Source organism: Astatotilapia calliptera, chromosome 4, assembly GCF_964374335.1.
Source record: "Astatotilapia calliptera chromosome 4, fAstCal68.1, whole genome shotgun sequence".
Taxonomy (NCBI): domain Eukaryota; kingdom Metazoa; phylum Chordata; class Actinopteri; order Cichliformes; family Cichlidae; genus Astatotilapia; species Astatotilapia calliptera.
The window spans coordinates 12,506,343-12,533,895 of NC_137425.1; the positions used below are offsets into that span (position 1 = coordinate 12,506,343).

A 27,553-nucleotide genomic window follows, 5' to 3' on the forward strand; every position below is an offset into this window, starting at 1 on the left:
AAATGTTTGGCCCACAGTGTATATGTTTTTTTTTTTTTCTAGTTGTAAGACAGCAGTTCATTCACAACTATGGGAGCCGAGGTGGAAAATAGTGATACTCAGCCAAAAGAAGAAGTTCCGCTTTGAGACTTTGTGGTAATTTCACAGATTGGAAGTCTATGGGTAGTGCATCTTTTATATTTTATTTAGTTAGTTAGTTTATTTATTATTTTCAGTTTTTTATTATCATTATTTTGCTTTTCATCAAACCCAGGAATATTTCAGTGCCAACATCTCTGAAGGAAGCCCGTCGTCAGTGGTTTTGGCGGATTGACTTTTCCACGAAGTAGTAATGGCTACTGCAAGGACTGATTATGTTGCTCCATGGTGGACTTACTGGCTGCACAATTTCCCTCACTTCAATTTCTTTTTCCAGACGGTCGACAGCACTTTCAAACCGGAGGAGGCGAGCTATCAGCAGGTTGGTAACTGTAGTTGTGGGTAGAGGCGCACGTATTTTCAAAATAATCTCACTAGAAAATCAGGGCTGTTGTCCATCAGAGACTTTCAAAAGCAGTAGTAGGCATATTTAGATATGCCGTTACACAAAAACTAGGCAGTCTGCTTCGGTTACATGTAGCTTTTCTATTGACCCTCTCTGAGAGCCACCAGTGTGTCTCCCTCAAATGTTTGATCCAGATATTGGAGCGTTAAGAACCGACGTCGTCCTGCAGTTCTCACATGATAGGACACATGACCTGTATTAACTAAGCTGGCTCATGTAGTAAACAACAGTATTCCGGTATGTGTGTTTTCTGTGTGATACAGAATTAGGACAGGTTCTATAGATTATATTTTTTGTCATACTGGTCCAATACAATTTCATTTGTACATTTAATCAGCTGTATGTTTGGACTCCTATAACCTCTTAAAAAACATGGAGAAAACTATAGTAGAAGCAACACCACGAGAGCGATGACAGCGTTTTTCCTATCAACTGCAGTGAGGATGGGTTGACAGATTTGATTTTAATTCAAATAATTCATGATGAATTCATATTAGCCAGACAATGAACGTTGCATTAGTTAATTTATGACAGCAAAAAAAAACTTGTGGTCGGCTAATTTCTTTTGTGGCAAAAAGTACTCTTTACAGATCTAATTAAAAATAATATTTATTAACATATTAGTTTATCATATAAAAACAAGCTTCCTACACCACTTATTTCCTGCACCGTGTTCTAAAACAAATGCAGAAAGCACTCCAAAACTAGCATTACATCCTCCTTTGACCCCGGGTTGTTTATGAGTTGAAAATTCATCACCAAGAGACATCCCCTGTTGGTCCTTCACTATAGTCTTCTGTTGAGGTCCATCATTGAATCCCAGCAGTGTCACATTACACTGACAAATCATAGATAGTCTAAAGCTCTTGCAGAGTCTTTTCTTTGGAACCTGGAAGTAATTACCAGTGTTCATTTGACACGCTGGTCTGCCTTTTTTTGTTTAGTTTTAGTTTTTTGTTTTTTAGGGAAAAGTGGAAAATTCAGAGCAGCTACAAATGCATTTTAAAGGCTTCTTGTCTGCTTTTTTAATTAAATTAAGCAGGTACACTTACACCTACTTTATACAAACACTCCTTTTGGAAGATAAAAGATAAATGACCTTGTGATGAATGACCGTACCATAATTGTTTTCTGTCTCACTTTTCCCCCCTCTAATGCATCTGTTGCCTTATTGTGGCAATGCATTAAGTGGAAATTTATGTGCCTAAATGTCTAATTACAAAACAATTGAGTGGAAAATTAGAGGAATGAGTGGAACTAGCAGCACCATATTTATGGGGGCCCTGAACTGAGTTCTAGTGACAGCCAACCATCAAGGACTACACAGCAACACAGGACTCACCAACAGTGTCCTCAAAAACAAGAAGGACATTATCGGATTAAATGCTCAGCCAGGAAGCGAGCTAAGGTGGAACAGCTTAGCTGGCACCGTTATTGTACTGCCTATTTAGTTTAAATAATGTTACAGTGTTGAGTGTTTGGTTTGCTTTGGAGTCACTTATTTTATTTTTTTAAATGAAGGCTTTAAAGTAGTTTGCATCAATAAGCTACAGAAAATTTTTATTGTGCTGCAATTCTTTGGTCCTCTTTGTTATGATTCAAGTTGCTCTATGTCAGGTTGAATATCTGATAACCTAGTTTGTAAATGAAATGTATCAAATGCTAGCTTACTTGTTTGCAGAAAAACCCCCCAAATAGGGTTCAGAATGGCTTTGCTCGGAACAGAGTTTGAACAATGAAGGACCTTGGTAGAATATGCAAAATAATATCATTTAAATTCGGTTACAGTGTCAGTGCCTCCAAATGGAATAATTAGTCACAGACATTGTAGTCATAGAATAGCTCTGCTTAGTCAGCCGGAAAGAGACATTGTGAACTTGTGGGCATTAAAACTTCCAGCACTTAATATTTGCAAGTAAAATCAAGGTCTTGCTTTTCTTGTGATTGTTTTAAACTAACCAAGAGTTCAGATGTTATGCTTTTGAACTTGCAAAATGTTCTCAGCAGTGACGAACGCTGGAGATTTTCTGGGCTTAATACTTTTGTTCTAACACTAAGAGAAGGCTGCTAATATTTGTCAATCCCAGTACTATTGTGTAGTGTATAAAGACTTTAAAATGTTTAGGGGTTTTTATGATGGTGGTGTATAGACGGATTGACTGACAATGCTAAGATGCTATATGCATTGATTCATCTACAGTGTGCCTGTAAACTGGGAACAAAATTTAAAAAAACAAAGTTTTGTGCTTTTTCTCCATCAGTGGTTTCCCTTTTCTATCTGTCCTTCCGGCTTCAAATATTTTGTTCACTCAGAAATCACAAGACTTAATGAAAGGCTTTTGTGTCACATGACACCTCCTCCCTACAGCCTTGAATCATTTCTGTTCTCCTCTGAGCCACAGTCCATATTTTGCTATGCCACTTCAAGGTTATCAAGGTTTACCCAGTTTCTTTAGCCCTCTTTGCTGCATGCAGCAATCAGTAGTGTTAATGCTGATGATATAAGTGAGATGGCTAAACTCCACCTTAGAAATATCTCTACACACAAGTGTTGGTTGATACTGATGGGCTGTCAGGCGACCTTTCGGGTGTTGAGAGTCAGCTAGTCTGACATTCTCAGACCACACATACTGTTTGACTCTTTTGATATTTGCAGAAGCAGTCTGCTGAAAAGCTCTTGACATATTTTTCAGGGTGAAATCACATCTTAATCATGACTTTAACAGATGGCATCTCTGTTTTTCTGGCACTTTTTTTTCCTCCTCTCCACACTTCTGCGTCAGTCTTTGATAATTCTAGCATGTGTTGGTGCAGTTGGTCTTGGGGTGAGCCTGCTGGTTCTGGCAGTATACGTGGTGTGCTTGTGCTGCTGCCGCAGGGACATCGATGAAGACACCAAAAGGCCTGATACCTGCTGTGTCACCTGGGTTGCCGTCATCACAGGTCTCATCATATGGTGAGTCAAAATGAACTGAGAACAACTGCATTGCTATTGTTGAATATGTAGCTAATAGTAAAGGAAGTTATGCTCACATTCTAATATGCTTTAAATTACTTTCAGCAGCTTCATGCATTTTTATTATGTTATTGATTTGTGAGGTTAGGATAAAACTGACAGTATTGCAGGCTGCAGGAACAAGAGCCCCACTGATTCTGCTTGCTGCAAAGTTTCAGCTCTTTCCATGTGTGGTGTACAAACACAACAGGTTTAGCTGCTCAGTTTCTGAGTGACAACGTCATAGCAGGTACGGTTAAATATTCTACCTTACCAGATTTTTGCAGCCAAGAATTTGGCTCTTATTTAGTTTTCGGTTGTACTGCCAAGCATTAACAGGCAGGGAGCATCCAGAAGACCTGCAGAGCCACCGTCCCTGACATAATTGCCCTTTTGCACAAGATTTAATACACTTGGAAAAAGATGTTTTGGCAGTAATCAAATGACTTCTCTAAAAAGCTTGATTGAATTTATGTAAAGATCCACTTAAGCTTGTGACAGTTTTGGTTTTTTAACTTTGTTAACTTTCTCTGTTCATATCCAGCCACTACCAAAGCACACACGGTTGTTCTGCAATACTAAGTGACTGGGCATGACACGGGTTAGCAAAGAAGCTCTGGTGTATACAAGCTCGTTACAGTGGATTACATTCATTTTAACAAAGGGAGTGCTGCATACGACATCCAGTTAAATAATATATCCATGAATAAAAATGATATTGAAATGACTTTAGATTGAGCAGAGTAAAAGTGCACTTTCAGTGAACTCTACTTATTCTACATCAAATTGTACTTGCAAATAAGAGATTATGAAGATGTTCTATTTGACGTATTTTTTGTTTTATGGTGCAGTCATTTTTTTCCAGCTGTGGCATGATCATTTCATCTGAGAGCGTGTTTGTTACATATTTCAGAGCAAAGGCAGACACGCAGTGAGACAGAAAAACCCCTTGTTTAAAAAGGCACTAACTGTCCAGCTTTTTTTTTTTTTTTTTTGTCCTCTGCTGTATATCATGGGTTGTTTATTACATAAAATAGAGACTTCATTGTACTTTCATGTCATGTCAGAAAGAGCTATTTATATTTCATGAGAACCCTATTCATTTTCCAGCTTTTAACTTGGCGTGATATTCGCAATGAATTAGATTTCAGTTGTGCTGTAGAACCTAAATAGAAAAAAGGGATTTAAGAGCTGCTGAACCTCTGCGGATGATTATTCCTGACCCCAGGAGGATGAATTGGGTAAATTATGGTTAGAAAATAAATCTAACATTGAAAAATCCCTTTCCTCCGTTGTTAGCCTCCGTTATCCACTTTATTATAGGTGCAGTGTGCTGGTCTCTCCAGAATCAAGGCATTGTTCTGTTATTACTTGTTCATCCAGTCCAACCATTTGTTCAGCTTAAGCTTTGAATACTAATGTACAAGCGTTTAGTTGCTGTACGGTCTGTGACGTGAGCCGTTCTTAGAGGAACAAAGCCAAATATCCTGGTGTGCACATTCTCTATGGTTTTATATCTTAGTGTGTTGGTTTCTATTAAACACCTACTGCTGCAGAGAACCTTTTTCCACAACCACAAAACACAAATGCCTCCCTGGAGGATTCACTGCCCCATAATGTCCTGTCTCATTACTGTTTTATTACTGTGTCATTAGTCGCCCCTTTATTGTGGCTGATGTGACACTAGGATGGCCACGGGGTTAATGAAGTGCTTATTGTCCAGACCACTACACATCAGCTGGAACACAGATGTCTTGAAAAGTCTGAAGTAAGGTCATTCAATTGTATTTATTTATTTATTTATTTTAAAAAAAAAACAGCTGAAAATGTTGTAATTCACTAAACAACATCGACACCATTTCAGATTGTGGTTGTTACACATTGTGTCCCCAGTGCCCCCTGTCCTAACCAGAGGGAGCTAGTTTAGTAGCGAAGAAACAGGCAGTGGGTTTTATTACTTACAATATAACAGCAGCAGGATTCTGGCAAACACAAAAAGAAACAGTGCCCTCTAAAAGTCTGTTCACAGTTGAATGAAATCTGATGTTTTTGTTGCTTCAGTCATTTAAAGTCAGCCATTCGATCAAAACAACAGTGAGACAAAGGTGAAGCTTATGTTTGAGCTTTTCTTTTCATACACGTGTTAACTATATTGTACAAATAGCTGTTTTAATGTTAAATCTCCTTTTCAAACCTGTACTGAACTAAGTTAGGAGAACAATGTCAAATGAAATGAAAGAAGTTAATGACGTTAATTATTTTTGCTCTTTTCATGCAAAGGCTCTTCAGTCCACTGACGTAACTAAATCTAATTTCATTTGGAAATGCATAACCAGCCTTTCAAAGCAGCGTCTTTCAGGATGTTACGAGAAGTCTTCAGTTTCCTCCCCAGCAGGTGATGTACTGTGGTGGTGTACAGTACAGGAGCAAAATGACAAAGAGAAATCTCATTGTCTAAAAATGTATGGACCTAAATGAGTGGTTTTTCTTTCAGAACTCCCCACGCTATTGTTCTACAAATATCTATTTCCTGTTCAAAATTACTCCTTTTTTGTTAGTTTTGTCCTTGTGCAGAAGAGAGATTTTTTTCTGTCATTGTCACTTCTTTGTGCTTTTGTGAGAACACATTCTGGTTTTAGTTGCAGTAAATGAAAGCTAGACACCTACTGAGCTTTTGTCTGTGAACAGTCTATAAAAAAGAAAAAACCTAGGCAAAGACTAAAAACCAGTCGGTTAACTTACTTTTACAGTGCTGAAGACCAGTGAAGATCGACACAGGACAGCCATTCATGTGAAATGGCAAAATTACGCGTTCATGTGAAGATCATTATTTTAAATTGCTTGTTTTATTTGATACTCACTTTTTGATTTAAAACTCGCTACACAACTTACATTAATGGCAAAACATTCAATGACACACTTTTGGAGGCAGGCGCATGCACGTAATGATTTATTTCACATGCCCAACCTGACAAGATGCATTAGAGTGTAAGATAAAATAAGAAGTCACAGAAGTTTAACTAACTTCTTCTGACTTAATTTTGTCTCACTGCGGACTTGTGCTGTCTGTGGTGTGACTGATGACTCTATCCCTCCATGCACCCCCAAAATGTATTTGGACATGTTACTCATGTCTATATACAGGGATTACTATTACCTACTGGAGAACTGTAACACTGCTCATGTAACTGTAGACTGTTAGCAGTAGGGGTGCATTTTCTTTGTCGGTTAGGACACTAATCCTCCCTATTACAGGGGCTGAGGTGTAGTTTCAAAAGGCTAAATGTAGGTAAGAAAAAGGGATTTTATATTCCATTTACAGACCTGCTTGAATATCAAACAAAACATTTCATTATATTGTACAAGTCAGCCACCATTTTCTTTACACATATATAGCTTCAAAGGAGCCATACTTTCTTGTAATATTTTGCAATGAATTAATGGGATTAATTAGTGCTGTGCCTACACATAACAGAAAACTTGATTCCCAAAGAGCTATTGGTCAAAAACTTGGCATAGCATGTAATGTGTCTTTAAAAAGTTCGAGGTAACTGAACAAATGGAAGACACAAGAAGAAGTAGAAGGACTGAAAAACATATCTACAGCTCAGTAAGACTTGGGTCTTGCTGAGGGATGAATCCAAATTTGAATTTTTTTTCTTAATTAGTCATCAGTATTTATGTCATCAGTACAGTTTTTAGAATTGATGGAATTGCAAGTGCGGAAAAGTACCGTCATGTTGATCCGATGCCCAATGCAGTCTGGAAAGCATCCAATTGACAACAATCCTAAACACACTCCCAATGCAGCAGAAGCATGCCTGGCCTACCCAGAATGCAGACATCAACATTAGTGAAGCAGTGAGGGATCATCTTGACAGACAATGGAACAAAATGCAGCCAACATCCAAAGAAGAGCTTTAAATGTCTTTCAAGAAGCCTGGAGAACTGTTCTTGAAGACTGCTTAGAGAAATTACAAGAAAGTCTGTTTCCCTTATATACTGTATTTCCATTTGTGATTGCACGTTTTAACAAATCACAGCACCCATTTCCTGCTTTGCTAGCAAAATGTAAGCAGGGGCTTAAAACTTTTGCACAGTACTGTATATTTAGTTGAAAAGCTTTTACTTGTACTGAAAAGTCATTTTCAGGTAAAGTGCAAAAGGTAAAGATAACAATAAGCAAAGCAGATGGAAACTGAAGAAAGGAAGAATATAAAATGCACTTTTATAATCTGCTGCGATTTTTTTTTTTTCCTGCACATAATGTAGTGAGGGAAAAGAACAAATCAAAGCAGAACAAATTATACTCTTTGATAATATTACATTAACACATGCAGCATTGTTTAAAACTTACATCCCTTTTCTTTTTCTTTTTTAACTTAATGACATTCATCTTAGTTCCACTGTAATGACCCCATTCATACCAATATTTTCTTTTATTGATTTATTTTGTATGAATTTCTGTCTTCCCCAGTTCTGCTGTTGGAGTGGGTTTCTATGGGAACAGTGAAACCAACGATGGGGTGTACCAGATGAACTATTCACTCTACAATGCCAATCGCACACTGGGTAACATCAACAATCTGGTGAGAGAACCCTGCCAAACTCTGCTCTATATTTCTGCAATTGTAGAATCATAAAAATCAAACGTGTTGCGTTCTCAAATGCTTTGTTTATAACAGCTGAGTAATTGTGGGATGAACTGGCAAAGTGTGTATCAGAGTTGTGTAAAAATACGAAAAAGAATTCTGCAGAGAAAATGCTTCATATATTACTGCCAATTACCAACAATCTGATGATGGCAGAAGCATAACGATAAAGCTCTGTTTTACAGCTGATAAACACCGCAGCTCCTCCACTTTAACGGGCCGTGCATCTGTCTCAATGCAGCAGCACCACCCCACAGGGGGTCTGTATCCACTTTTTGTCACAGTAAAGGAATTGAGGTGCCTGCTGTCTCAGGATTTGTAAATAGGGATTATTTCTGTACAAGTCCTGACCTGCATTCGAGGAAGTTGTTTGGGAGGCTTAGGGTTGATGTGGGAAAGGAAGAGGAAGGAGTGCAAAGGCATCAGAAAAGGGCCTTGCAAGAAGCAATAATCACAATGAGCAGGGAGAGGATTAACTCCCATCTGCAGTGCATTAATGGATGCTAAGCTTCTGCTCTTTCGATCACGCTCAGTCTCACTATCTCCACTATATGTGTGTGTTTGTGTACATGGTGGTGTCGGTATCACACGTGCTCTTAAAGTCCTGATGTGCACACATATTGTATTAATGTATGAACACAAACAGATTAGTGATCATGTAAATATAAAAAGATGCATATTTCCTCATTTTTGGTTAGAAAGTAAGGTCTTGATTTGGTGTAATGGTCATAGGGAAAGCTCTGTTAGTTTATACCTTCATTGATATAAATGTGCCTGACAACATTTATCACCACAAACATTTCTCTTTGTCATGCAATATTCAGCAGCATCACAAACTGTAGCCTCAAAAATGAGGTTGGATCGACACCTCTCTAAAGCAGTTTCACACACAAACTAAAACATTATGGCCTTCATAATAGGCTGTATATATTTCTGGGCCCTTGTGTTGTACTATATTATTTTGAGCTTGGTAGAGCAAATAACCTGGAAAAGGGTGTAGTGCTTTTGTGCTGTGGGAAGTAAATGGGATTTGGCTTTGGTGATTCTGCATCCTTGCTACTGATGCTCTCTGAGGTATCTTGGTATTGATTTGATCCTAGAGCATGATGTACTGTATACTATGGCTGCATGAGAAGCTTAGATGTTCCCCCGGGGATACAAAAGCATTCTCTGTAAAATTATAGTTTGATGCAGTGTACTCTACTTACAGAGCTGATGAGCTTACTGACGGGTACTCCTGCAAATCTGAAGGTGCTTTAACTTGTGTTTGGTTGTGTTCTTGACCTTTCATTGATATTTTATTGGATTAAAGTTAATTATTTCAGTAATTTGCTTTAATATAAAGACTATTTTCCTTTTCTATTTTGCATTTCACATTCTGAGTTAATATCATATCTGTCGAGTAAAGTAAATGGGAATGAGGACAACCAATCTCTACTTCCCCGGGGCTCCAGTGAGGGTTGAGATTTACAGTAGGAGCTGTTTAGCTCTACTGATTGCTTTGTAAGGCTCTTCTAATCACAAAATATGCACTCTTACACTCTGCGAGGGATTATCATGCATCATAGAAGGAAATATTTGATAAGGAAGACAATTTTCCCTTTGCTATTGAGGCTTTGAATGTTCACAGCAATCTATATTTCATCCTTATATTCAGTGTTCAGGTTGCAATATTAAGGGCTCTTCAGTGCTTCCGCAAAATTATGGATGAGAAAACATGGGAGCCATACTCGATAAAAATGTGTGCCTCCAATATACAGCAGTGGTAACTCTCTTACATATAATTCTTCTTCTTTTGAAAGTGAAAGCTGGCTTGTGATTCTTGGAACAAAATGATTGCGGCTTCCTGCACCATACATCAGTTCCCTTTAAATGTCTCTCCTCAGGGTCTTATTTCTCAATGTATAACCTCACTTCACTTTAAAGTGCTATATTTTGTTTTATTGTCACACCTAATACAGTTAATCTTATATAAAAATCACTGAAGGCATTAAGCAGAACAATTCGGTTGCATGTTAAATTGGGCTTTTGAGCAGAGCCGCTCTGAGCCCCAAATCGGTCTCATTTAACAGCCATGTCCAAAATGGAGACTCCTCCTTGTGACCCGCTTTCAGTAAAAGCGAGCTTTAATCCATTTTAAAGAAAGACGGGACAGTCGAGATTAGGGAAATGTGGATCACCCAGAGCAGCTAGCTGATTGATCCAATTTCTCACAGGCAGGCAGACTGGCTTGCAGATAAGATTTGAGGCATTGTGGCAGGAGCTGTGAGGGATGATGAACATAGAGGTGGGAGTGAGAACACTTTACTGGCAATCGTACGCTCCACCCCTTGGGATAGCTGGATTGAAAATGGGCTTTATCTTTGGTGCATCTCTACATGGATCAGCTTTCTAAGGTCTTACTCAAACCATCAGGCACTTCAGCTCAGTAAAATTTAATCAGAAGTATTTGAAAAGTTGAAGTGTCAAGGAGAAGTAGATACGTGTTTATCTTTGTGGTGAGTTTTCATAGTGTGAGAATACACAGGCTTCCTCAGAATTCTTCAATGTGTTGAAGAAGCCGTGGTTATAATGGAGGAAAGATAATAGATAACAAAAGCAGAGCTGCTGCATACTGTCACAGATTAGAATACAGAAAGTAGCATCTGTTCAGAATTAGTGGGGCCTCCTACTCACTGTAACGTTAAGTGCTCTAGCAAAGTCATTTTGGTGGGGGTGTCAAACTAAACTGAGCTTTGGAGATCTCGAAGGGATTTTTTTAAATATCTAAAAGTACATAATTTTTTGCCAAAAATCAAGCTTGTTTTTTAATCATTGTTGAAGGTTTTTCCTTAAACAGATAAATAGTCCAGCACAAAGACTGGAAATTGCAAACTTGCCTCAATCTAAAGATACACAGATCCACCGATATTCTTTTAAACGGTTTGAAAATAATTCACCATTATTAGCAACAGAGATTGGCATAGAGTCCCCGCTTAGAGCTAGATGCAGCTGGGCACAGCCCAGGTTGTAATATAACAGATGTTAGGCTGTTTTACCCAGTGTCTAGTCTTTGTGCAAAAGTTAAACCGACAGGAACATGTTGCTCCCTGTTGTTTATCAGACTGATGATAATCTCAATCTGGCCAATTTCTTTCCTATTCCATCCCTGTGTAAAAGTATCAGTAAAAATAGAAGGCCACACATTGCAAATTCCAACCAAATTCCAGTTTTAGAAAGACGAGATATGAAATGTGTTCGTATTTATTGCTTTCAAAAAGTATCTGCCTTTCATGCAGGTCAGTGAAATCGGTGAAACGTGCCAAATTTTAACTAGTGCAGTATCCACAATGCACTCACCAGACACTGACATGATCGCATGGTTGCTGCAGATTTGTCAGCTGCACATCCATGTTGTGAATCTCCCACTCCACACATCCCAGAGTAGCATTATTGGATTGAGTTCTGGTGACTGCACAGGCCATTTGAGTACAGTGAACTCACTGTCTGTCAGGAAACCAGAATGAGATGACCTGAGATGAGATGATCTGAAAAAACATTGTGATGTGCTTGCTTTGGTGTTATATTTTCACTTTCAACAGTAGGATTACCCTTCCATTCACATTTGCAGAGCAGATTGTGTTACTAATAGAGATGGACCGATCCGATATTACCGGTACGTATCGGTATCGGTCCGATACTGACGTAAATTACTGATCGGATATCGGAGAGAAATAAAAAATGTAATCCGATCCATTAAATATCAAAAAAGCACCTCACAAAACTTGTGACATGGCCTAACTCGGCTCATAACCGTAGCACGTCGGAGCAGTATGCGTCACGTGATAGAGCGGCTGTGTGTATTTGTAGCCTCGCTACCAATCTGGCATTTCATCTCTGAGGAAGTGATCCCAGAGAGAAGTAAAGCAAGTGTGTAAGTTCATCTCTGAATGTTTGTAAAGCATCCCCGTGTTAAGCTTAACAACCGATATATGGAGCGACTGCGCCTCTCTCTCCCTCTCCTGCTGCTACTTCAATCATGAAACAGATCAATGATCAGCCTATTGGCTTTTCTGTCACGAGTCCGTCTCTCTTGTTTGTTTTTGGCCCACTTCGCGCCAGAAAGAGGAAACCAGCAGCTGAACAACAGCAGCACGTTGAAGCTTAAGCTGTTGTTAGAATTTATTTAATATTACTTTGTACACCAAGATCCTTTTCTACGTAGCTGACGGCTGGTAACTGTGCAGGGGCGGATCTAGCAAAGTTTAGCCAGGGGGCCGATAGGGCATTAACAGGGAAAAGGGGGCACAAAGACATACTTTTCTTTCTTATTCTCATTTAAAATGTCTAGCTTTTAATAAATAATTATCTGAATCTTACACCCAAAGTTTTAATCTGATGTAAAATGTATAGAAGTCCATTACTGGATATAGTAACTATTAAGTCTAATATACCCTAGTAAGCTATACTACTTTTTCCTCTGGGAAGGTACCATCTGTGCAGTCTGCAGTTCTGTTGAAGAAAGATGTTGAATCTATTTAATTATTCTTGAAAAATAATTTATTTCTGTGCATTTTTTTTCACACTGCATCAAATTAAAGTTGATTGCGTCGATTAAGCATCACGAGGTGGAGGGTGGGTGGTTCCCTTTTTTTGCTGGGAGTTTGCAACCCTATTAGTTAGGTTGCTTAATATGTCTGCTATGTACTCTTTAAGATACCAGAATAGGGAGGATGGAGGAGGTTTAACTTTATTAGATTGATCAGTGTTGCTAAACTATGAAATATTTTGGGTGCAGTGTATTTTTTGCATACAGGTATAACAGAATAGCTTTAGTGTTTGTTTGTTTTTTAACTTGAGTATGAACTATACCAGGGGTGGGCAATTCCAGGCCCCGAGGGCCGGTGTCCTGCAGGTTTTAGATCTCACCGTGGGTCAACACACCTGAATCACATGATTAGTTCGTTACCAGGCCTCTGGAGAACTGCAGGAGCTAATTTAGCCATTTAAATCAGCTGTGTTGGTTCAAGGACACATCTAAAACCTGCAGGGACACCGGCCCTCGAGGCCTGGAGTTGCCCACCCCTGAACTATACAAAAAGCAGCAAGATATTAAAAAAACAGTTTTATTGATTAAAAAACACACTATATCGGAGTCATATCGGTATCGGCAGATGTCCAAATTTATGATATCGGTATCGGACATTAAAAAAGTGGTATCGTGCCATCTCCAGTTACTAATATCACTTTAAAAGAGAATAATACACATAATGAGGTCAAGATATTGTGGTTTTAACTCTGTTTCCCATTAGTGTTTAAATCTACTTGTTTCTAGTTCTGTTGCTGCTGTGAAAGTAGAAGCATTTGCTGTGTCACATTTTTTTTTATTTCTTTTTCTTTTTTTCTTGTTCAAATAAAAAAGGAAAATGTATTTGCTCTTTTCTTCCATGCTTCCACCCACTCTGTTCTCACTATCAAAGACCTGTGTGATAAGAGGTCTCCCCGGTTTTCTTATCAGTATTCTACTCTAACATTGTTTATCTGAATAAAACACATGGTTGAGGAGAAAAGTTAATCTTTTCTCGAGTGAGTGCTTCTTTGTTTCTTTCACCTTTCTCTATATTTTCAATCAGCTTTTAAAAGAATATTTGTTTATGAGTTTATATTCCTGTTTCATTCTGACCCTATTTTCTCTTTTACTTCTTTTGACCCCTTTTGCCTTTTTATTTTGTCCTCGTGGTCTTCTATTCATTCTTTATGTTTTTTATTTCTCTTTGCTTTTTGTTTTTTAGGTTGCAGGCTCACTGGGCAATGTGGAAACTGCACTCAAACAGCACCTGGAACGCCTGGATGAGATCTTTTCTACGAGGCCTGACTACCTTCAAGCTTTACGTTTTATGCAGCTGATGGTCAACAATGTCATCCGTGAGCTGACTGTTCTTCCAGACATCAACAAAACCAATTTCGACTTGGCAGCCATTGCAGACCAGACAGCCTTCATTGAGTATTACAGGTAGGTGGTGCCTTAATACATCCCCTGGGTAGTTCACTTTTCTTTTCTTTTTTTTATCTGCATGTGAATGAAGTAAATGCACTGCTCAGAATGGGACTGTAAGTGATCCAGAACAGGCACAGCAGATGGGATTTTATTGATCTCCCATCCGGAACACAGACCGGAAAAGCTATTTTTCCTAATTGCTAAATAAATGAAAGCTGAAATTGAGCTTTTCCCCCCACTGTGCGGGTTCAACTCTAATATGAATTGCTCTCATAAAACGTTATACGTGGCAGAGTGACTATTAGGCTGTTAATGAGCTCCTTACCTGCAGACTTGTGCTCACATTCATTCCAATTATAATACTGATGCTGTTTTCTTTTTAAGAAATGTGTTCATTTCAAAATGTTAAGAGGGATAAAAAGAATCAAATCAGAAAACAGAAAAAAATATTAAACTCAATCAGTAATAAATTATTCCAAATGAATAAAAAAATATTCGGTTGTTAGTGGAGACTAATTTAGAAAGCTTAAAATGCTGCTGTAACAAACTGTGAATCAATTCTTATGATCTTCTGTTGATTCTTTTTATATTTAGGTGCATAAGACTTTAAAGACAGATCATGCTGTGCACTAAGGTTTCCAGCAAGCCTGTTGCCCACTTTATTTTAAGCATAGATTTGAATCGATGAAAATATGTTCCTTCAGGGTGATGTGGTAGCTTCAGCTGTAGGAATTCATTTATTAGTGACACAAGAGGCTCCTGAGTCACACTTGCCTAATGCCACTCAGGAGCTAGGGTTTATCTTGTGTCAGTGTGGGGGATCATACAATATAATTGTCATCTTAGATGTTAACTAAAGTGCTGTTTATAGGTTCAGCTGATAGAATACGCTCACCAGCTGCTTCATTACACCTTACTAGTACCAGGTTGACACCCTTTTGCCTTCAGAACTGCCTTAATTATTTGCATCATATAATCAGTAAGGTGCTGGAAACATTCCTCAGAGATTTTGTTGCACATCCACGATGTGAATCTCTGGTTCCACAAGAGTTCCAGAGGTGCTTTATTGGACTGAGACCTGGTGTCTTGCTTTTCTTTCCCATAACTATAGATACAGAATAGCTTCATGTCTTCAACCTGTAGCCATCCCATTGATATGCTTGATATGCTACATAATTTTATTGAGCTAATGCAACTGTGTTCAGTGTGTTCGGAGATACTCTTCTGCATATCTGTGGTATAATGAGTAGTTATTTGAAATACTCAGACTGCCCTGACTGTGGAGCTGAAAGTATGCCAAGAAAATATGCCACAAACTACTAGAACCAACCTGAATTGTTGATATAGAACAGGATGACTCCGTGTTTTCTTACTACCAACATCAACTTCTGACCCTATCATCCAAATGTTTTAGCAGAAATCAAGACTCATCCAGTCAGGTAGCAACTCCAATAATCTGTTGTCCAATTTTAGTGAGCTCATGCAAATTATAAACTCAGTTCCTGCCTTACATTGTGGACTTGCTGTTGCAGAAGACCACACCATGTTGTGTGTTCAGAGATGCTCTCATGCATATCTTTTGTTATAATGAGTGGTTATTTGAAGTACTCAGACCACTTTTCTCCCAGCTTGCATGCCAGAAGTAGGTTGTTTAGGTGTTTATGTTAATGGTCCAACATGTTTTCCAATACACCAGCCGGTAAAAGCTGGATGAAAGGTGAAATATTGAAAAAAATGAAAGATTATACTACTTATGCTGATGAAGGTAAAAAAAAAATTGTACATTATGGAGGTATTTTATTGCAAACATTTCTTACAAGTGCTTCAGTATACACAGTTAAATTAAATCACTTTCCCTAAAGTTGTGAATATATGCATTCCTCCTGCATGTGTAGCCGAGTGCACCAAGGTAGTTAAAAGCACCATTTATTTCAGGCTCATTTCTCCGTCTCTGTGGAAAGCTGTTTGAGTCACCTAGCCCATAGTTATGTACAGAGTAGGTAGTTTTAGACAGCATCGGATGCATTCAGTTTGTTTACAGAGGATTTGGGTGTTTGTGCCACATACTAAAGGTTTTTGATGCAGTTGAGCTCCTCTGTAATAACTGTCTTATATAAAACTTCATTCTACGTGTTTGAACACCTTAATAACTCTTTCATCTATTTGAACTTGAGTGATAAGATAAGATAATTATTCTTTTTTGTTAAATATGTGTATAGGTTATGGAATTCCCTTTGAATGGGATGTACATGTTTCTGTATTTTCATCTATTCCTTTATATCAGCTACAGTATTGATGTCTGTTATTCATGACATTTGAAAAAGTTCAAACATAGCTGCCATTGTACCACCGGTAGAGACATAATATCCGTTCCATTAATTGCATGCATCCATACTCCCATACTCACTTGTTCTTTGTGTCCTATTACCACATCTTCTGTTAGACTGCAGATATTTGACACCAATCTTCTGGGTCATAATCGAGTTTCATGGAGCTATTGGATTGTGAGCTTGGACTCCTGTTTTGCCAGTGCAAACAGCAAATGTCATTATTCAAGACAACAAAAAGACAAAATATTCACAGTTATAATCAAAGTGATGGTTTTGTGAACTCGTTGACTTTCAGACTGAAATATCCCAACACTTACTTGAACTAGAAACCCTGCTAATTATGGTTGGTCATAAGTCAAACTGTAGAAAGGGCTGGGAGAGTATATTGCGTCACCGTAAAGCGTAATCATGTTCAACACAATGCCGCTAAAAGACCATAATGTCCAATTCTTGGAAATTATAGATTTTTTTTTTCCCAGTATGCTGGAATTGTGGAGCTAACAAATAGTCATAGTCATTTTTCTGTGTTTGGCTGGTCAGACCACACAAACGCACACACAAACATTGGCTATTCTATTCCTGTGAAGGACATTTTCAAAGGAAAATTAAAAATTAATGTATATAGATTTCTGGTGTTGAATTATTAAACCAACAAGCCGGAAATTACCTGAAACAGATGGGCTGTAACTATGCGACATGAATGCTGATAAACTACACAAAGCTCTCACGAGTACTGTTGCAGACATATGTTCAGCCAGTACTTCCTGGTGCTTGTAAATTTGCATGAAATATGCCGTCTGTAAATAAAATGCTTATTTTTCATGTCTTGTAGATGGCTGATTTATTTGCTGCTACTGATCCTGGATCTGGTTATCTGCTTGGCCATGTGCTTGGGTATGGCCAAGCATTCTCAGTATCTGCTGATCATGTAGGTACCCTGACTGTTTCTGTGAAGGTATTCTCTGTACTGTACGTCTTTTGTGTGAGTTCTTTTCTTCTCTTTTTTCACCCCCCTCGCAATACATCTTTGTTTTCATCGGCCTTTTCTCACAGACTTCAGACAGACAGGGCGCCAGTCAGCTTCTCTGGCACCGTATAGGTCACTCCATTAACAACAAAAATGATAGCATTACTTCTTCAAATAGCACTTACAAAGGCACTGGGCCTTACTCCTCTCCTCAGTGAATTGTCTTATTTCCACATGCAGGTGAAGGCCACCTCTGTCACACACACACACACACACACACACACACACACATTAAACCAAGTGAAGTAAAATGCAAACCTCTGAAAGAAGAGTTGAACATTTGATTTAGTGAATTGCCACAGGTATTTTGAACCAACACTGATGTCTGACCAGCATACCCACAATTCAGACTTCCCTTCCCATTTGCCCAATTTATTGCAACCTGCGTGTCAGTGTTAGCAGATGATGCTCAGGCTCGCTCTTCACATCCCTCTCTGATGGGTTTCACTAATGCCTATTGATCGGCTGAGTAGGATGAATCTGCTCCCTTAACTAATTATTAAGTGCTCTCAGCCTACTTTATTGGTGCTTTCAAGAAGGTCCGTGGAGTGAGTTGAGAAGCAAAGCCCTCTTCTGCCTTTTTTTTTTTTTTTTTTTTTTACATTCATCTGGGTGAGGGGGAAGCATCCTCTCCCTTTTTATTGTTTTGTCTACTTCATGTTCATAGCCTCTTTCTTTTTCTTTTTTTTTCAAGCTTATGCCAGTGGTCTCTTGTAAAACTCATACTTGTGAGCTCTTCCACAGTGTTTACTTGACTTTGTTGAACTTGTCACTCTTTTTCAACAAAAGGAATCGGATAAAAGAAGGGTCAGAGAAAGCAAAGGTTGCAGGAGCTTTTGGTTGACTGTGACACCTTGTAGTGATTGGCAGCTTATGTAACATGATTGATAGAAAATACAGGGAATAAAAGTGCTGGAATGCAGCAGGGATGCACGAATGACCAAAGAAACAAATCTCAAGTGGTATTATCCTTTGTTTTGGCATTAAGTGTTCTATTGAGCAGTTACTAAATTTCATATTACTTCGTATTCTTTTTTTAATCTTCTTTTTGCTAAAGCTTTTTTAAAAGAAAAAAAATATAGGGATATTAAGATAAGAATGCAAATAATTACAAGTTCATTTATATTTGTATCACTTACAATGCACCATGTGAGCTGAGCCTCTGTCTCCAGGCAGAAGGAGAACAAGTCCCAAAACAGAAGCAGAGAAACTGGAAAGATTTAATTAAATTAACAGGGTAAAAACATGGGGCTGAATATCAGTGGCACAAAGGAAAACTGATTCATCTGATTCTGTGATTTATGTGATTCTCCCTATATCTCTTAATCTGTCACCCTCACTCCCATGTGCTGTTTTCCACTAGGATCATTGGTTTTGTTATACTGTCTCTGATTCTGAGCTGGGCCTCACTGGGAGTTGACACTGCTACAGCCGTGGTAAGAAAACTATACTTCTGCTACTTCTGAAGTACACTTCAAACTTTGATTAGAAATATTGAAATTAGACTGTTGGGGTTCTAAATAAACCCCAAACAAGTGCCTGCCAGTAAAACTGGACAATACATGAACATCTTAGCAGCTTAAAAAGTGTCTGTGTCTGTTTGTCTAGATTACAATGGCTTGCTTTCCAAGGTCACCCAGGCAGTAAAGCTGATTACACATCCTTAGTTTTTTAGGTCCATCATCCCTTAGCCTTCCTGTAAACCAAGAACTTTTGTTCCTTTAATTGCTGCCTCTGCTTTCTTCAGAATCTCTTTTGTGATCGTCCAAAGTTTCATTTTATCTTTCAGGCTCCCCTTATTTCTGAAAGATTGTTCTCTCTTCCTGGTTGTACACCATGTGTTCGGAGCATCTGGACTTGGTGTGTTTAATGGTGCTCTTATTAGGGACAGTGTCTGGGGTACAAAAAAATAATAATAACCCGTTTGTTCCAGCATTCCTCCATCCCCCACGCCGAGAAACCAAACATCTGTGGATTATCCTGCTGGATCTGACATCTGGACAGCTGTTTTAAGTGAGGCAGTAAAAGAGAGGGTGAAACAGAGCGGGGAAGATAGCATATTTTAACCTGAAATTAACTACATGTGTGCGATTCACAGACATCTGTGGTTCTCTGTGAGCTTCTCTGCAGATGTAAAGCCAAATGTGCGAAATCCTGGACAGCGTCTGTTGCTTTGCTCCCCTCATTATAGTTGAAAAAGGACTCTGCAGTAAAACTTCTGACCTTTCAGGCTTAACGCTTGTTGTTCTAGCATGCAGCTCTCCCTCCAACTCTGTTTTGTCTTAAGTTGAGGTACTCTCAATGCAATCTGTGACTAGCTCTTGTTATAGGAAAGCTAGTCACAGTTGTTTATCAAAAAACAGTCTTGAATGATTGAAGCTGAAATGTAGGACAGCATGCAAAACAAGCTAGAAAACATATTGCACCTGCACATCATTATTAAAAAAAAGAGAGAGAAAAACCTGCATGTGCAAAAACACGGTGCATTTTGAAAGGAAGGTGGATGATGGTTGTGTCCTAGAAAATATTCATAAATTTATACATATTTGATGAGGCTTAGCATAAACAAAATGTCCCCGATAGTATAATGAGATAATGGTGCCTCGCATGGTGCTGTACGGTTTTTGCAGAAAACAAAGTCACATGGTCACAGTTGAGTTAAGGGTGTGTTGAACATCTGAAAGTAAAATGGGGTAAGTAGAAAGGCTAGAACAGGAAGTAGAACTGATTTTTGTGTAAGCCTAAGTTTTTCTTTCTTTTTTTTATTTGTAATTTCATACTGTACTGTTTAACTTTTGATTGGCTATTGTCTTTTGAGTTATCATTTACATTGAGAAGCTCTAGAAATACTTTTCTTTATTGGAGATGTCATAAAATAAGAACGGATATAAAACTGATGTTGGATCCTTCACCATAACAGATTCTTTGTTCGCTTTTAACTTAATAAATTTAAAGAGTATCTTGTTTCCCCAGCTGTGAATTATCCATGCATATGACAAAGCATTCTGGTTATTTTTTGTTATATTTGCTTTTTTATAATAGCTTTGTGTGGGTTATTTTATGTTCTGGGTACTAAGTGTGCAGCAATTGCATGATCTTGACCCCTAACTGTTTATGCATGCACATTAGCAGCTCTCTGGGGAAGAATTAAAACGCGTGGAAATATTTAGTAGATTTCACCCATGGTCAGCAAAGTGTGACATGCTCTACACGGTCAATGATGTTTAAAGTCTGTTCCTATACCACACAGTTTTTGCACTTTATATGTGCTTCCTGGTGTATATAATAGGAGGTTGTTTTTTTCCCTTTTTTTTCCTACAGGGTATAAGTGACTTTTGTGTGTCTCCAGACAAGTTTATTGTCAACCATACCAAGGATTTTCTAAGTGCAGGTAATTAATGTCCACAGACAGATTTGTACTGAAAACATCTCTCTGTCAATGGCCGTTTAAACAAAATGCTAATCTTTCTATTTCTTTCACCTTCTAGATGTTGCACACTATTATTTGTTTTGCAGTCCGAATCTACCAAACCCGTTTCAACAGGTACTGACTAAAAGTCCAATCTTAGCTTTGTGTTAGCACACTGCAGACTCTTATTATTCATTTATTTACCATTAGATGCCAAGCATCTATATCTTTTTGGAGGCCAAAGTGAGCCTGATTTAATCATGCAAAATGCTAAAGTTTGATAAAGTATGCTTCTTTTTGTATAGGTGTATAAAAACTATCTGCATCTTATACCCTGTGCAAAGTTTTTTCCCCTTGGTACTCCTGCTAGAAACATTTTTATTCAATTTTCTGACATCCTGCATTAAGCCAGCCGCTCTTCATAGAGCACTCAAGTTGTGTTGGTTTATTTTTGAGTTTAAATATATAAATCATCATTTTTTGTTTGTATGCCTTTTCAAAGAAACATTGAGAACCTTTTGCATGTTCCAAACAAGCTAATTATTGGTGTCTGAAATGCAGATAAATTGTTTTCTGAAGAGAAACTGCAGAAAGACAGCTGTCATACAGTCTCAATAAAACCAGTTTGAATAACACAACCTTGGCACTTAACTCCTGCTATTCAGGACATATAGCCTCGTCTAATAAACATCCATCCATGTTTGGCTCTCTGTGTGTTTTCTTTTGCTTTAATTGTGAATCTGATGCCCAGATTCAAGTTATATCCATTTTCCTGTCACACACACTTTCCTGGCAACATTTCAGAGAATTTAGTGCTTCTTCTTATGTTTTGTATTATTTGTATAGTCTGAGGATTTCTTTTGCATGAGTGATTCTGCATCTGTGTGACATCTATTCACTGATTTTTGTGGAGGATAAATACATGACCAGTAGTTATTACATGCATTACATGCTTGGTTATCATCGTACCCATTTATGGATTAAACTGATGCTTGTTAAGTAGGTAAGGATGATCCTTTCTCTGATGGCCTAGTTGGTATAAATATTACTCTTTTGTTTGTGCTATGGGTTGGTGGTGCTAATGGGAGGTGGGAGAGTGGTGGGCGAGACGGTTGGTGGCAAAAGATAATCTGTCTGGAAACAAATGTGTCCTCTGTTAAGCACATGATAAAGCCTTACTTAACACCAAATTACTTGTTGACATGCTGCTCTTAAACAATACCCTCTTTATTAAGATCCTCTTATTGTTTGTGGTGGATATCTATGTGTGTGATGCTGGAGTGATTATGTTTTCCCAGTCTTTGACAACTTGCCAGCGCTCCCTGACTACCATGCAAATCCAGATTCAAGGCTTGCTGCAGTTCTCTGTGCGGGTCTTTCCCACTGCTGAGGTACGCAGCTGGCTAACAGACTTTCACACTAGACTGTGGAAATGTGTGTATCATCTTCTCCCCTTTTATACCTTGTTGTACAGAGAGACCTTTTGGGAATCCAACGACTATTAAACTCAACAGAGTTCAGTCTACACAAGCTAACAGCCTTGCTGGACTGCCGTGGGCTACATAAGGTAAGGTCAGATTCTGACCAGGACACTTTTTAATGGGACTGCTTTGTAGCGTAGCTCAAAGCCACTCAGAGGGCCAGCTTGACTGATTTTTCCGAACGTTATCTCTATGTACTTCACATACGCTGACATTTATATACACCACTCAAATTGTCAGTCACCGCGTATGTAACAGACCGACTATTTGCCGCCTCCAGTTTTTCCAGACTGAAAAAGGAATGAAATGGCTTTTGCAGGTTTCATTTTGTCAGAGTTTTATCATTTAATGAAAATAGCATCTCATCTGCTGTGATACGAGTCTGCTGTGGTAATGGGAACCCAAGAAGCAGGTTTCTGGATCAGCAGAGTCTCTGGTAATTCTATTAAATCCTTCCTATCAGAGATTAAACAAATCCATAAAGATAAGCTAAGATATTAGGGCTGCCTTATTGTTAGATCAGGTTCAGATTGGGGACTTACTCAAAATGATGGTTAATGGAGGGCTACAAACATTCCATAGTTATGTGTAATGAACATCAGTAATGAGGATCCGCAAATATAGGCTTATGCAGTAACTGAGTACACATGCCAGACAAATTCAAAGACTGTTTCTCAGAGCTTGTTAGTCAAATATAACGAGCAATGCGAAATGAGAATGCATCTGTGTAATGCATATCATCAGAGTAACATGAGCTTGTCTGCGTGTCTCAGTTCTGCCTTTTGGTACCTCTGCTGTGAAATCCTGCAGCCCTACTGCCCTCCTCAGAGAGGTGGTTAAATTTCAGATTCAGTTGTAACATTGTTCATGGTCTAAACATAGACATAATCTGGCCTTTTTAAGGAATTTAATATTATTTGCACAGGTGTCATTTGTCAAAGGTAATACAGTATGTCCGCTAGTGACTCACCGTATTGACTGTGTGCATGTATATATCCTTCTAGGACTATCTTGATACCCTCATGGGTGTGTGCTATGATGGGGTGGAAGGGCTCCTCTACCTCTCTTTGTTTTCTCTTCTGGCTGCCTGCGCACTCTCTGCCATGCTGTGTGTAATTTTCCGAGTGTGGACACTAATGGGCAGCAGGTCAGTGCTGAGCGACCCCGTTACCCCATTAGTAATGCCTATAGTGCACTTCTGCAAAGTGTTAACGCATGCACTCTCTCTTTCTGTCTCTGTGCGCGGGTGTACACTTTCATGCAGGGAAAAAGAGTACGATGACATAGATGAGGAGGATCCATTCAACCCCCAAGCTCGTCGGATATCCTATAACCCCCGAAGGTCCAACACGCACAGTTTCTGTAGCTATACCACAAGCCTTGGCAGCCAGGCCAGCCTTCATCCACCTCCTCAGTCAACTTCTAGTGTAGTGTCACCCCCTGAATACATGTAAGTTTAATAGCAAATGATGACGCTGCTTATTTTTTCTTGTTTTATTAATGTATGTGTTTCACCTCTGTCTAATGTCTTTCCCCTTGTTTCACAGGAATCAGTCCATGCTGTTTGGAGGAACCCCTCGGTATGAGAATGTACCACTGATAGGGAGAGGATCCCCGCCTCCCTCGGTGCGTTGGCCCTACGGGGCTCTAGTGTCCCTAGTTTAATGGCAGTGATGGCATAGTTGGCCTCAGCCCCACTACAGTACTAACAAGAAGCATGTGCCAGAAATGTAGCAATGTTGATACACTGCACACAGCCTCAACAGTTAATGAAGGGAGTTATGTTGCTCTGTAAATGATGGAAGACTGACATCTACTGGCTGTTGACTGAAGTGTGTTCATTTTTAGTGCATTACTAATCTATAACTACAGTCATATATCCTTTTTACATTTGGCGGTTTTCACTGGACTGTATTTCTGGTTCTCAAAAAGGAATAGTTTAGGTCAGATTAGAGATCTAAAGATGAAACAAGCAATACTGCCAGCTCAATCTCACATCATGTATCTATTTTTAAAGGAGGGGCCTCATAGTCTAGAAGTGCATGGTGTGCATCCAATGCTGGGGCTAAATGATAAATAATAGATAGAACACTTGTAAATCCACAGTTAAAGTCTCTGTTGGTTGGTTTTCTTTTATATTAAGTTTTCTGCTTGTGTGGCTGACTCAGTGCTTCAACAGCTTTCACAGTGTGCCAAAGACTTGAAACACCGTTTGAGGTGTGAGAGCGTGAACGTGGACTATGCTCAAACCTATTCTTTCCTCTATAAATCACATTTTCAGCATGCATCAAGATGTGTTATTTGTTCCTGTTACTTAAATGTTTGCTATTTTGCAGTACGTTTGTTTTTCTGTTGTTATTTAATTTATTTAATTTTCTGTGACGTTTCTGTGATTTTCTTATCCTTTATATAATCAGTTTCTCAATAAGGCATCTAAATATTGAATATTAACCAATGTTTTCTACCCACCTTTTTAAAATGTCCATTCTTTGACTTATTGTTTCACTCTTGTCTGACTTAATTTGCTTGATTTTTGTATGTTTCCCCCCCTGCAAACCTTTCTAATGATGGTTGCTATGCAAAATGTTTATAACTTGTATCTCAAAGCTCAGGGACCCTTTTAAAGCTCCATAGTACCTCAGCTTCCTGGCACTGTTTAACCCACAGAGTGTTGCATGTGAGTGTAACTTATTCTAACTTGTTATGCCCTCCTGCTTTTTAACTTCTCGCATCATTATAGTACTATCCCCTGATTCCACAACTCTTGATTAAAGACTAGCTTATAATTAAAACAGGTGTTCTGCAAGCTTAGATCTGTTAATAACATATTAATATGTCATATGCTATCAAAGGTGCTTTTTTAAAGTCCATATGTTCTAAACTGATTTTTTTCTCATATATTTCTCTGGCAGTATTCACCCAGCATGAGAGCTACCTATCTATCCATGACTGATGCCCAGATTAGACACTTTGGGACTGATTTTCAGGTGTAGCCTGCTGTCTACTGAATCCCTTTCAGTACTTCATCTGAGATGCTAAGCTTCAACCGACAAGGCTGTCGTCACGGTATAACTCTGTTTGCAGGAGTGACAGCGCGCCGTCCCAATCTGAGACATTAAAGCAGGCAATATGAGGTAGTTGCCTCACTGACACACTAATGCAGTCCCTGGAAAGCACTGAAAGTTTTTAATATAGAGGACTGTTCAGTTTCATCTGAAGGCTGTTGTTGTTGTCGTTATCATGGTTTATGGAAATACTGTTGCTCAAATGTAAGCTTTTCTATGAACCAAAATCCGCAGTCTTTGAACTCTTTTCAGTATTCTGGTGGTGTGCATGGATATAATCATCGGTCAGTATTTTGATGTAACGTGAGTGGCTGGCTTCCATCATGGCATTTGATTTTTTATTTTTTATTTTTTTTGCTTCATCCTTCTGTTTGGCAGCAATATCGTTTCTTTTTTGTCCTTTTTGTAATTTCCAAGGGTGCGATTTGAAAGGATACAGGAAAAAATGAATGAGTTAATAAAACAAATACCAAGTATTATAGTTTTGTTTTCATTAGCCAAAGATGCCTTTAACAAAAAGTCAGATGGGCATAGATGATAAAATAACTGACTGTTATCACTATTAAAGCAAAATTGGCCATACAAGTAATTATAAAGAAACTTTGGAATGCAGAACTCAGTGCTACTAGTTAGCTTTTAAAGAATAAACTGAATATGCAAGGAACATTCTCTACTTTATTAAATAAATGTGTTATGTCTGGGTTTTTTTCATGTTTGCTAATGTGTACAGAAAGTCTCATGATTAAATGCTATATTCAGACTTGTTGATCCATTGTTTACTTATTAGCTCTCCACTGATGGCTTAGAAAGACCTGCTGCAGTAATTTCATTAGTGTGGCTGGGATTTGGTGTGATAACCTGTACCTGGAGATATAGTATGGGGCAATGGGAGTCTTAGAGGCATGGTTCTCTGTCAGCTCTTCGAAAGAGCAGACTTCTCAAGAATCAAAAAATGCACAACACACAACTGCAAACCAGTGTCCTTGAAGTATTCACCTGTTTCACTTCAATATAATAAAATTGTTCTTTATGCTACAAGACTTTGACCACTTCAGAATCTTATTCTTCTCTATGCACCTTGGGAATAGAATAAACTGCGTCAGAGATCCCTAACTTGATACATTTCTGGCTGTAGTCAGTGTTGGTGAAAAGTGTGGTCAGAAATGTTTTCTGTAACACATTGATCGGAGAGGCTGCTGTGTCCTGCAGTGCACCTGTAAGTCTATGTAGTGTTATAAGTTGAACTGAAATAAACCAATAAACTCTTTGCAAGCTGTTGACTTAATTGGCTGGGCAGCCGCTGATCAAAACAAAAAGTGCAGATCACAGGGATTACACTATAGTAGGGATTAAGTCTTGTTTTTCCAAAGCTCTAATAGGTAAGGTTGGCTTGAACCAAATGCCTTTCATCTTGTTCCTACAGTTCCCTTCACACTGCCAAGCAATACTGATTTTTTTCTATCTATTGAAATACTATTCTTCACCTATAGTTGATGGTATACATGTAAAATATGTCTTTTTGAAGTACAGTTATTTTCCAAAGCATGCCCCTCAGCCCAGCACACTTTATTCTGCATATTATTTATGAATCACAGAAAAATGGTAGTGTTATGAGTAAGAAAAATTACATTCGGGGATGTCTATGTTACAACACCCAAGACATTAAACTCAACCTACCACAAAACACAAATAAACTAGTAATTAGTAAAAAAATAGTTTGTACAGTACTAACAACTTTAAAAGTCAATATTTGCTTTGACCACCTTTAATCTTCAGCACAGCCTTAACTCTCTTAGGTAAGCTTTCTTGTCATTTCTTTAAGTAGTCTTCAGATCATTTCTTTGTATTATGGCTGTGTTTTGTTCTGTTCTCTGTCAAACTGATCTCACGCTGCTTCAGTGATGTTAAGGTCCGGGCACTGGGGAGCCCAGGGCATGACTGATACTGTTCCATTGTGTGTTTTCTATCCAGGTATGTGTTTGCTGTGTTTGGGATCATTTTCATGCTGAAAAATAAAGCTGCAGGCAACCAGTTCCTTTCCAGATAGTATTGCATGTTGGATCAAAATCTGAT

The 27,553-nt window shown here is 38.5% G+C and overlaps 1 protein-coding gene across 2 annotated transcripts; it reads left to right on the forward strand.

Annotated features, from left to right (window-relative positions):
* Nucleotides 1-26,520, forward strand: LOC113020648 (protein tweety homolog 2-like). 2 transcript variants are annotated; one of them, XM_026164800.2, is made up of 15 exons: nt 1-135; nt 254-460; nt 3,328-3,500; nt 8,017-8,128; nt 13,963-14,183; nt 17,331-17,426; nt 18,889-18,961; nt 20,847-20,916; nt 21,014-21,069; nt 22,233-22,325; nt 22,409-22,501; nt 23,420-23,562; nt 23,680-23,865; nt 23,963-24,041; nt 25,328-26,520. In XM_026164800.2, the coding sequence occupies exons 2-15, from the start codon at nt 332-334 to the stop codon at nt 25,406-25,408; spliced, it is 1,605 nt and encodes a 534-aa protein (XP_026020585.1). In that variant the 5' UTR covers nt 1-135; nt 254-331; the 3' UTR covers nt 25,409-26,520. The 2 variants fall into 2 exon arrangements, with proteins under 2 accessions (XP_026020585.1, XP_026020584.1); XM_026164799.2 differs by having other exon boundaries at nt 28-162.
* Nucleotides 26,521-27,553: the final 1,033 nt, after the last annotated feature.

Excerpts from the sequence above, each read along its gene's own strand:
- LOC113020648 (XM_026164800.2), top strand. The coding sequence starts at position 332 with ATGGCTACTGCAAGGACTGATTATGTTGCTCCATGGTGGACTTACTGG. Across the intron at positions 22,326-22,408 it reads GGGTCTTTCCCACTGCTGAG|AGAGACCTTTTGGGAATCCA; the intron begins GTACGCAGCTGG and ends CTTGTTGTACAG. Across the intron at positions 23,866-23,962 it reads GTGTCACCCCCTGAATACAT|GAATCAGTCCATGCTGTTTG; the intron begins GTAAGTTTAATA and ends CTTGTTTCACAG.